The sequence below is a fragment of the Littorina saxatilis genome, linkage group LG17 (genome assembly GCF_037325665.1).
Source record: "Littorina saxatilis isolate snail1 linkage group LG17, US_GU_Lsax_2.0, whole genome shotgun sequence".
Lineage (NCBI taxonomy): Eukaryota > Metazoa > Mollusca > Gastropoda > Littorinimorpha > Littorinidae > Littorina > Littorina saxatilis.
The window spans coordinates 12,065,932-12,078,297 of record NC_090261.1 but is presented as its reverse complement, the minus strand read 5'-3'; the positions used below and the strand labels follow the sequence as shown (position 1 = coordinate 12,078,297).

The 12,366-nt window shown below is 43.9% G+C and overlaps 1 protein-coding gene across 6 annotated transcripts in view; it reads left to right on the top strand.

Moving 5' to 3' along the window:
• Positions 1-12,366, top strand: part of LOC138953464 (nucleolar and coiled-body phosphoprotein 1-like) — a 47,190-nt gene that overhangs the window by 16,995 nt on the left and 17,829 nt on the right. For 4 of the 6 annotated variants that reach the window (XM_070325304.1, XM_070325302.1, XM_070325301.1 and 1 more), the window contains 2 exons: positions 1,770-1,982; positions 3,330-3,545. In XM_070325304.1, the coding sequence (XP_070181405.1) occupies positions 1,770-1,982; positions 3,330-3,545 (429 nt within the window). The remainder of the gene's footprint in view (positions 1-1,769; positions 1,983-3,329; positions 3,546-12,366) is intronic. The other 2 variants (XM_070325306.1, XM_070325305.1) reach the window with 1 other exon arrangement.

The following is a 12,366-nucleotide window of genomic DNA, read 5'->3' as shown; positions in this document are numbered from 1 at the left end:
CGCATGCCTTAAAGGCATACTAACGCACTCCCGTGTTTATAAAGTGTAGTTTGCCCACAATCGATGTCAAACGCACCATAAGACCATATAATGACGATACGTCACCATGCGCGGACCATAATACATGCATTACAGCTTGTTCTAGCCTCTGAAAAAGTGAGGATGTCAACAAAGCCGCGGTGTTCTCTCCCTTGCATCAACGTTACATGTGTTGCCAAATCTATAAATAGGACGATCCAGATCAAAATGAAAATTCAAATATCTCAACATTTAAGGGGTCCTAGACCACAATATTTTGCAGGGAACTTAATTTAGTCTGTCTCCAGCTGTTGGTAAAGCAATTAGCGTGTATAGTCATCGAGTACATATGGCTTTAACATGTACATGCATAGACACTGTCCTGCATAAATGCACACACATGATCCCACATGCACACATACATATTCTTGCATGCATACACCCAGACACACACACACACACACACACGCACATGCACACAATGAGACATTAAGAATTAACAAATGATATGATATAGGAGGCATGGCTCATTATTAGTTGAATGTTTCCTATGTTTGCAATGCTTTTTGTTTGTAGAGCTATAGAGGACTGATTTAACACAAAGCATTAATGGAAATCACAAACACTTTATTAGAAATTAGGTGCTGAAAAATATAATGTGTGAATTACTTTTAGGTTTGGACTCTTAGATCAGTTTTGGATGAAATTAGTATTTTCTGCACTGTTTTGCTGTTTTATGTGTACTGATTATAAAGTTTCTTCAAACTTGTTGAAATATTTCATAGTTGATTTTATTGCCTGTGGAAGAAAAAAATATACACTTATCTGTCAGCTGCAAATTATTATTTCCCAATTTTTTGTTTCTGAGGAAAAGACTGGATCGGCATGTCTTGTATTAACCCTTCCTTTTTATGAGACTACTGTTTCCTTTGTTGGAAATGTGAATATTTCACTGCTTATATACTTGTACACCTGTATCTTTACCCTTTGAATCTATTTTGCGTAACATTTAATCTATGGTGTTAACTGCTACAGCACCAGAAAGTTAACGTAGATAGTGATTTTTTTGTGTACACAAAAAATTATCAAGATTACAGTTGTGACTGATACACTTGTTTGCATTTTACAGAATATCCCAGAACCAAAACTCATATTTGAATAGATTTTAAGTTCAGTTTTGCCTCTTCTTGCTTAAGATATAATTACTGAGACATCTTTGAATGTATGTTCAGTAATATTTTACTTTGATATGCAGATTTAATGTGCTATAATGGTTAATATGATTCGGGATTGAGTTATTTGAAAAATGATGCGGGGCGTTTTCTGTCTACATTGACATTGGTTCAAGACATGACAGCAGTTTATCATGGATTTTTGTGAATGGCATTAATACATTATTGAAAGTGTCATAATACTTAAAACGTTGTCATAACGTGAGTCTCTCATTAACTTTACAATGCTGACACAGTCAAACTGGTTACAAGAAAGGGCAGAATTTGAATGTTAAAGGAAAACAATGCTTCATTTTTTCTTTGATCATCACAATGCTTTTGAAAATGTTTAAGCTACAAATATTTTAATTGAATTGACAGTTTGTAATTGAGCATCAGAGTGGGGAAAAATATAAGACAAGAAGATGAAAAACATAATTTGAAAGTACATTTTGATTGTGTCATCATTGCTGTGTTGACTAACCAATAACTGCATGTCGGGTGACCCTGACCTTGGCACGTTTGGCTCCCTCCTTTCAGAACGCCCCTGTAGTTTCGAACAACACACACACCTCTCTTCCACCAGGGGGAGCCTTTGAAGCCAGCAACAGTTTCTATCATCCTCGCCAGAGTAGATCGTACGGTAACCGTGACGACCAGTCACATGCAAACCTTGGCCGTGGAGGTCGCAGAGGTCGTGTGTATACACAGACCTTTAACAGTCATAAAGAGGGTAGCGACCCTTTCGAATATGTAAGTTGGATCCTACCTTTAGCAGGTGGCAAATTCACTTTTTTACTTTTCTGTTCTTATGTGAAAAGCTGCAGAATTTGTGATGAGTGAAAGGCTGTTTCTGGTTGGATGTATCCCTGACTGCATGCTGTCTGTCTACATGATACTTAGGTTTTCAGTTTAAAAAAAGATAAGAAATCAAAGGGGTTCATCTTCAAGATTGGTTTAATGTGTATGTTTTGCTTACATTCTTCAGCTTTCTATCTCAAAAGGCTTGCATGCAAAGCACATTAAACAAAGCATGCATGACAACTGTGCCTATTTTTTGTGATATTTTAGCTTGATGGGGAAAAGACAACAGCGGAAATGTTGAGAATACTCAGAATAAGTGCAAAATTGTAGATTGTGTAACCAATCTTGGCAGACGTTTGTTTAAGTGTATTTTTTTCCCCTTTTGGTCACAATTACCCTGGGAGATTCCTACTTAGAAGACTGTTCAAGATAGTTTAAATGAGACTGTATCTATTGTTTTTAGCCTTATATTACAGGACATCAGGATGATCATTTCTGTCTCGAATATTCTTTTCAACTGGTAATCATATTCCTATGAAGACTAAGCTGTAATCAACATACTGGACTGTCAGTCATATAATTTGTTTACCGTTATTAACTTTTAACATATCCCTGTAGAAACTATGACTATTAACCCATAGGCTGGTTGTCGCGACATATGTCACGCTACTTTATGTATACTGTCACCTGGTTGTCACGACATATGTCGCGCTACTGGCTCAGTCTGTTTAATCGGTTCCGATTACCTCCCATGGATGCGAAAACCTATATGACCGTCTTTCTTTATTTTTCTCTCTGTTAATTCACCAGTAGCTAAGTAACATGTGTTACTACACTATACTTAAAAAGTCTTATTGTGTTGCATTATATCACAGTTTTTAATCAAGTTGTTTCATTTTAAGCATATTTTCTGTTTTCTATTTTATTGTTGCTGTGAAATCCTAGGGGGTGTAGATACTGTTTTCTCCTGCGTTTGCTGTGTTCCTGAGATTGTTTGATTTGTTAGCGTTTTCCATCTCTCTCCTATTCTACCTCCTCCCTCCCCCCTCCTTTTCCTTCTTTGTCTTATTAAATTCTCCCACATGCACGGACACATCAACAACCACTGCATAAAGTCTGAACAACTGTGATCTTCATTTTTGTTTGTTCCTTGGTTAGCAACGGCTTTTCTATTTTGCAAATCACAACGGTCATAATCTTCAGTTTGTTTTGTTCTTTAGATACTGACAATTACAGCAACACATGTACCTAGTGTGCAGAATTATATTTGAAATAATCTTACATGTATTTCTACAGGGCCCGCCGCCAGATCCTGCATATAATTATCTTGCTGACCGCACACGTGAGTCCAACGCCGGTGGACGACAGATTGAAAAGTCCAGCAGCCAAGATGGCTTCGTTGGAGGAGGGGGGTCGACACGAGGGGGAAAAGACCTTCGTAGACACCCCAGAAATTTCGGTGGACAGGACTTCACTAACGTTCGTCAACAGATGAAGACTGTGAAAGAAAAGGTTGCTGGAGTTTTTATTTTTATTTTTTTGCTCTGTGTGTGTGTATGTGTGTTTGTTTGTTTGTTTGTTTGTTTTTGTGTGCTCATTCATACATCCCTCATTCTTTTTTCTTCTTCTTCTTCGTTCATGTTTTTAGCACGAGTGGATTTTTACGTGTATGACCGTTTTTACCCCGCCATTCAGGCAGCATACGACGATTTCGTGGGAGGCATGCTGGATACTTTTGTGTTTCTATAACCCACCGAACTCTGACGTGGATTACAGGATCTTTTCCGTGCGCATTTGGTCTTGTGCTTGTGTGTACACACGAACTGGGTTAAGTCACTGGCAGGTCTGCACGTAAGTTGACCTGGGAGATCAGAAAAATCTCCACTCTTAACCCACCAGGCGGCAGCGACATCTTACCACCACGCCACTGCGCCCGTCATACATCCCTCATAACACAAACCTTTGCTGACTTCAGGAGAGAAAATTAACATTCCATACATCCCATTGGTTCAAACAAGATTTTATTCAACTGAAACATGATACGGTAATAAAAAGAAAACCAGCAGCGGCATGACATGAACTGAAGAAAACAGTTATATCAAGTGGCCCAAAATAATCACTCTTGAGTTTGAAACTCTTTCACTCTAGCTGGGAAAAAGATCATTCATACTGTGCGCGCCTTCGTGAGCGAGGCTGGTACTACATATTGTTCATACGAAATGACAAACACAGGTTACAAGCGATAACGCGCAAAAGTACTGGTTTATTATTTTACATCTGACACTAGGGATCAGTAATGTATAGATATATAGTTACAGTACCACGTAATGCGATACTACGTATTGCGATACTACTTATTGCGGTAAAAAACTTATGGACAGAAAGAAAAAGAGAAAAGAAAACAAATTATTAGACATGGCAAAAGTATCAAAAGCATTAATAAGACACGAGAAGTAAATACAAGAAAAATAAACAATCACAAGACAGGCGAAGACAAACAGACAAGAAAGTTACAATTACCAAACACTCGTTGGTTAGTCCTTCAACAACAATAAAGAGTTACGTTCTGTACGTTCAACAATAAAGAATTACGTTCCGTACGTTCAACAATACCATAAGCACTAAGAATACTCAAGAAACTTAGCATACATACGTTTAAAACCAAAATGGCTACTTTCAGAAAAATACAAAACGTTGACTCATCAGGCCAGGAATACAAAGCAAACTGTCATACCAAAAAAGTCTAACGACAACGTTCCTGCGTTAATCAAAGTCACAAACAAGATATTTACTCATCCACTTTCCCTCAATAACGTTACAAGAAATAAGCCCGTTTACAAACGATCACCACAGACCGCAAGCTTCTTTTACCTAAATTCTTTTAACGTAAGGCTGAAAAAGTCGGAGAAAACGTTTCACTTCGAACTTCGTTAACCACAGAAAACACAAGTTATCATTATAAACATTAGCGACTTTCTAGCGTCTACAAAACATTGCTGTACGTTCACAACACTAGAACAGTTGAACACACAATAAAGAAACACTACAACAAGTCAGACTTTCAACTCACGTTATACATAAACAACTCACAAAGTCATTACAAAATGGCGACCAAAACACAACACAAAACAAGTAACAACAAAATTACCTTATGCGCTGTGTGGGTTGACCAGCAGTACCAAAACGTGTTGCCTCACAAACGAAGGGCACAAAACGATTCACACTTGAGAAACAACTGTCTCCAAGAACATTACGTTGACGTTAAAACATAAGAAACACTCCGTTGGTTCACTTGATAACCTTCATACGTTTACATCAAAACCAAACGCTTCCTAAAACCCTCAGATCGACTGACGAGACAGGAGTCAAGCAGCGGTATTTATGGAAACAAAAACCTAACATGGAATAGTTATTCAAAAGTCAAAGGTCACCGGATTGACCAACCAACAACATTCCTAAGACAGAATCGGGTGAAACTACTATTTTACAACCAATCAGTAACCGATCACGCACTCCGTGCATGCCCAAAACTTAAAACGGTATATTTAACAGAAAGAACATCAAGGAACTAGCTGACATCACAAAGCTAAAAACACGTGAGTCACACGTATTCTAAAACTTGCAACGCAGATTCGCAGGGCTCACCTCAAAATCAAGACACGAAAAATAGCACGTGAATCTCACGGTGTTCTAAGACTAAACGACGCAGTTTGTGACGCTCCGACCAAAACCAGGTCACAACAACTGAACAAGGAGCACGTGAATCTCACGTAAAAATATTAACGCTCCACAAAACGGGTCACAACAAGGTGCTACAATAAAAACACGGTTTACTTCTTTTTACATCGTGCAATGACTTGAGCAAACGTAATTACAACAAAAAGTAGGTGAATGCATGCCACATCGGCATGCACACTCCCACCGGAAATTATATTAATATAATTTACTTCAAAAAACCTTTGTACAAACACATTCCTTATATCAAAAGAAGAATAACGCAGATTTAGACATTTCAAATTTACAACTCAAAACCATTGTGTTGCAAAACATTTACACAGCAATATTACGGTTCAATCATTTTCAATGTTTCAACACATCTCGTTTCAACTAAATGCCACTAGTCATTTACTCGACGGCATAAAAAGAACGCACCACTTAAACCATAAATGTCCGTTACATCATCTGGTATAAAAACAAACCGCAACAATCTACAACTGTCAAATTGGAAAAACACTCCAACGTTCAATGTTCTTTCAGTTCGCCTACGCAGCTTTGTCTTCGTGATTTTCACGATCAACTAACACAGTCATTTTGTGAATAGGTCGCTCTAATATGCGACTATCACCAGTGGGACGGCCGTGATTGTCTAGATCCTTTGTTCCAACATGCACTTTCACTCGTCTGACCAGTCCATCAGATCCCGGCATCACTTCGACTACACGAGCCATGCACCACTCTGATCTGCACAAGTTCTGGTCATGCAAGACAACAACATCTCCCACCTGTACGTTTGCCTGGGGACGTTGCCAGACACGACGTTTCTGCAAGAGTGAAAGGTACTGGCTCTTCCATAGCAGCCAGAATTCGTCTGCCATCCGCTGGACACAGCGCCAACGTTTCCTGGCGTACAGGTCTGGATCTTCAAACACACCAGGGGGCGGAAGGATGGCACCTGACTTCATGGTGAGGACGTGGTTGGGGGTCAAAGGGCGTGGTCCATCTGCCGATTCCAGTGACTCGACAGACAGTGGTCGACTGTTCACGATGGCCATCACCTCGTATAGGAACGTACGAAGTGATGAAGTAGTGAGACGCTGGCCTGATCTTCTGAGAAGACCATTCAGGATGCTGCGTATCGTTCGGATCTGACGCTCCCAAACGCCACCCATGTGACTAGCTGCAGGGGGGTTGAACTTGAACTCACATTTGCTTTCCAGCATCTTCGATGTCAGTCGTTCAGAGTCCATCTCCTTCCATGCCAGTTTGAACTCATTGCATGCACCTACAAAGTTCGTTCCTTTGTCACACCAAATGCGTGATATGTTTCCTCGCATGGAGACAACAATGCGTAGGGCGTTGATGAAGGAATCACTTGACATGTCATCCAGGGTTTCAATGTGGATTGCCCTAGAGGCAAAACACGTCACGATCAGTCCGTACCTTTTCACCTCCCTACGTCCATCTTTGACGTGAAATGGGCCGAAACAGTCAATGCCACAGTACGTGAACGGTGGGGATGGGTCAAGGCGCTCTAGAGGGAGGTCGGCCATCTTCTGTCCAGCTGGCCCTGAGCGATGCCATCGGCAGTGAACACAGCGGCGCACCAACGAGGAGACGACGTGACGAATGCCAATGATCCAGAAACCGCTGGCTCGTACTTGGTTGATTGTGAACATTCTCCCTTGGTGGGCTATCGCAGCATGACAGTCCTGAGCCACCAGGGAAGAGAAGTGACTGTCTCGAGGTAGTAGTATGGGAAACTTGTCAGCTGAAGAGGATGATGAATTTTGAGAGCGACCGTATACTCTCAGTATTCCATCAGCGTCCTTGTGAGCGTTGAGTGCCTGAAGCTGGTTACGTAAAGAAGGCGTTGGGCGTTCAAAATGTTCTTTCTGAAGACATACGATGAACTTCTTCTCAGTGACTTCAAGCACTTCAAGGGGAGACGACTGGTGCCCCTTAATGGCATTGCATTTGCGTACCAAAACAGCCATGGCTCTTATCAGAGATGTCTTGCAGGAGAATCGTTGGGCGATCTGCTCAAACGATTGAACAGACACTTCTTTAGAGGTAGTAGCCTTGCACACTTTCACCTCAACATCGTCATCTGGGATCTCGAAAAAGTCATCTGATTCCGGAAGGGACTGGCTCAAGAACGCGGGACCATGGAACCACTCTGATGTCATGAGGTCACTCACAGACAATCCCCGTGATGCATAATCAGCTGGGTTCTCCTTTGTAGAAACATGATTCCACTGACTGGCCTGTGAGAACTGACGTATTTGTTGGACTCTATTTGCGACAAAGACGTGAAAACGCTTGGACTCGTTCTTCAAATAAGCGAGTACAATCATAGAGTCAGTCCAAAAGAAATGTTCAATGCTCTCAAAGTCCAGTTCTTCTTGAAGAAATCTTGCCATCTTGACGGAAAGTACCGCTGCCGTTAGCTCCAGACGAGGGACAGTGACGTGTCGAAGCGGAGCCACGCGTGCTTTGGCGACTACAAGCGTACTGTGAATGTTGCCTAGATGATTCTCAAAGCGAAGGTACGAACACTGGCCGTATCCTGCTGTAGACGCGTCTGAGAAGTGATGTAGCTCTACATTCTTCACGGTGCCAAAGTCTGTAGGCAAGTAGTTCCTGGGTACCTTGACGCAACCCAGACGGGATAGATCCTTCAGCCACTCTTCCCAACGTTCTTGAAGTGGCTTAACGACTACGTGCATGGACGAGCCTACACCATCAAAGGCGACGGAATGCGGTGACTTGCCGACGATGCTCCAACCTAACTTAGTCTCTACTGCAAATGGCAGTCCTTGGACAACGTTTAGGGGCATGAGGGCTTCAGCGCAGTCATAGCCGATGAGGAGGCCTGCTTCGCAATCAGGGTACAAGGGGGGCAGTTTTGGGGACAGGTGTTGAAGATGTGGGTAAACTTTGACAGTCTCTGAGGTGGGGATTTGCGTGGGGTCAACGGACAGGTAAGGTCGTGAGATGGCAGAAGGGAGCCTGACAAACTCACTGGAGGTAGGAGAGCGGACACGCAATCCAGAGTACTTCCTGCCGGAGACCACAGCATTGTCCTCAGTCAGTGTGGAGACCCTGAGTGTAGTCGGCTGCGATTTGGCTTTAACTTCTTCAGCCACTGACTGCACTACAAAAGTGGCGTTGGACATAGTGTCCAGTAGTGCGTACGTCAGCACTTCTACGTTGGGGTTAGAGTCACTGGAAACGAGAACGGGAACGATCATAGACGTGAAACCGATGCTGTTTTCCTCGCTGGCCTTAAGAGCAGACACCGTAGGGGTCGACGATGTCAGTGGCTCTTGAACGTCAGCAGCAGAGGTACGGTAATTGTTCTTGTGTTCACTCGCCCCTTTGTTTTCACTCATACTGTTCTGATACTTGAAATTGTCATCATGAAGACAAGTGGGATGAGCCTTCTTGCACTTCTTGCACGTCTGTTTCTGCATACATTGACGGCTCTGGTGATCCTTGCTTCTCAGACATCCGTAGCAGATACGGTTCTTGAACAGAAAATCTCGTATCTCAACCAGAGGCTTCACTATGAGTTCCTTACATGTCCCAGCGTCATGGTCCGGAAGTTGACAGTGCAGACATGCGGTGACATCCTCTGTCAGGGTTGACAGGTTCGTTGTGAACTTTCTTGGTGTCCCCGATGCACTTGTCAAGCCGAAAACAGGGTCGTTAGAAATGTCTGCTTCGAGAGTAACGAACGACACGAGTTCATTGAACAGAGGATACCTCTTCTTTTCAACCTTGGTTCGAGCAACTGTTCTAGACCATCTGTGACTCATCCAGTCTGGGAGCTTTCCGACGATCTTCCGTAGGTACTGGGCATCATCCAGGATGCTCAGTCCACCAACTTCCTGGGCAGCAACGGAACATTGCTGCAAGAAATCGGCCAGACTTCTGAGTCCCTTGGGATCCTTGCTTTTGACTGGGGTCCATTCGTCCAGCTTGGTCCGGAAAGCTTGCGAAACGACGTATGAGTTGCCGAACCGATTTTCCAGCACTTCCATGGCTCTCTCGTAGGCATCACCTTCTCTTAGCAGAAAGAAGCCGGTCACGGCCTCCTTTGCTTGACCTCCGATGTACCGTTGCAGATACAATAACTTCTCACTGCTGGTTATGTTTTGTCTCTCGATGAGGAACGAAAACGACGACCTCCAAATTGGATATTGGAGAGGGTCACCAACAAAAATGCACGGCTCCTGCATCGGCAAACGGTTGATCATCAGAGCGTCTGATAGGGTTTTGGCAAGAGAGTCCATAGGAGTGTCCTGCTTGGCAGGAGTAGCAAGTGGACGTTGGTAGTACGCAGACGGGGGGTAGGAGGCAAATGGACGATCTGCATGACATTCCTTGTCAAAGTTCATGTACGCAGGGGGCCTTGCGTTTTCGTTTCCCCAAATAACTTTGGGGGTGGTCTGATGTGGGTCCAGGAATGTGGGCACGAAAGGCTCTGGTTTGGGATGTAGGTGGGTATCATAGGGGAAACAGGGTGGGGTCACTTGAAAACGTCTGTGGTCCATGCGTTGGTGACGTTCTTCTGGGAAGTAGGTGTGTCGTTCTTGCGTCTCATCACCTTCCCTTGTCTCTGGTAGGTGATAGGACCAACCTGTGTGGTCGAGATCAGGCGGGCGAGAGCCTGTGACGCTTGTCGTTGAGTGTCCAACGTTGTGCAGAGGCGGCTGACCAGTGTATGCACCGAGAGGGTGCTGCAGTGTGGTCAGCAGCGCTGTAGGCCGCATGGAGGATGTAGTTGCAGCCGTCGTGTAGTTAGGTGTGAAGGGCTCCTGATGGACGAAAGGAGCGCTCATTCCGACGTGATGGGGGGCGTTGACATCCTCTCTACGTTGAGGTCCGTACGCCTCGTAGGTGGCGTTGTTGGTAGTAGCGGCGCTTGTAGAGGCGTTGACTCCAACGACGAGGTCCACGACAGGTAACGCGTGCTGTCGTGGCTCAGTCGTTGTGGTTCCTGCGACGAAGTTGGTGACAGCAGCGTTGACGTTGACAGTCGAGATGTCATGGGTGCTGGCGGCTTGGCAGACAGGAACAGACGTGGCGTCCAAGGCTGGCTGGTGTGTCCCTTGGTCAGCAATGACGGCAGCACCTGTCCCTATTCCTATCGCTGTTTGCTCATTGTTTAGAGGAGGGGCTTCAAGACTGTACAGGGGAACGGAAGGACGAGGGTGGAACCTAGTGTTCAACAAATCGACTGACGGTAGATCAGGGAGATCCTGCTGAACTGTATCACATTGTTCTAGTACCCGTATCCTAGCCTGCCGCTCTCTGTTGATACTTTGGCGTTCAGTAAACTTGATAAACCTCAACGCCTTCTTCTGCTTTAGTTCATCAAGAGCTGCTTCAGCTGCGTCGTTAGCCTGCAGAGATTCTTCACTAGCCTTCCTTTCAGCTTCCTTAAGAGCTGCTTCAGCTGCTACAGCTGCATCCTTAGCCTTCCTTTCAGCTTCTTTAAGAACTGCTTCAGCTGCTACAGCTGCATCCTTAGCCTTCCTTTCTGCTTCTTTAAGAACTGCTTCAGCTGCTACAGCTGCGTCCTTAGCCTTCCTTTCTGCTTCTTTAAGAACTGCTTCAGCTGCTACAGCTGCGTCCTTAGCCTTCCTTTCGGCCTCTCTAGCCTTCCTAGCTGCTGTTCTCTCAACTTGTTGTTGCTGCAAGAGATCTAGTTCACTGAGCTGAGCTTCCTTTATGGCTTCTGCTTCGACCTTAATGCCAATAGACACAGCCTCTAGCTTAAGAGTCAATTTAGCCTCTTCAGAGCTAACACTTCCAGAGCGGAGAGACTCAGGGTGAGAACCGGCTAGGCTACCTGATCTTCTGCTGCCTGACTTGAAGCTAGCTGGCTTGTAAATGGCTGACCTAATGCTAGCTGTTTTATGGCTGACAGGCTTGACACTGACTGACTTGTGGGTGGATGACCCAACGCTAGGTGTAACACTGCTATGCCTGGAAGTAGGCTTCTTAGTCACCTGCACGCTAGTCGTCTGTCTGTCAAGAGCTCGATCAATGTCAAACATAATGTTCTGAACTGTTCTCTGAACATCATCCCAACTTTCCTGAATGGTTTCACCGCTACCAATACTACGAAGACCTTTCTCTATGTCACCAAGATCCTTGTACATGCTCAAAACAATTTGTTTTTGACTGGTTAACGACTCTTGATTAGGAGTTTCTTGGTTAAGCTCTGTTACTACCTCATCAATTGCTCGTTCCAAGAATGTTCGTTGTCTTGCAAAGTTTCTAGTTTTGATCTCAATCTGGTAATCTCTACCTTTTTCAGTAGGCTTAATGTCACGCCTAGGCCTTTGAGAATGTTCATCTTCATCGCCGTTAATGTCATAACCTGAAGCTTCCAATGGTTTATCTGCTGGAATCTCCTCCATTACAATGTTCGCTTATTCAAAAGCACTAAAAAACCTACATAAGGTTTATCTGTTTAAAAAGTAAAATGAATCGATCTGAGGGTCGTTTGGGATAATACACAAAAGTCACACAAAAAATGCGCCGGATACGGAGTAGGAAGATCTCTAACCGACAAGTTGATCTACGTTGAACTATGGTTCAC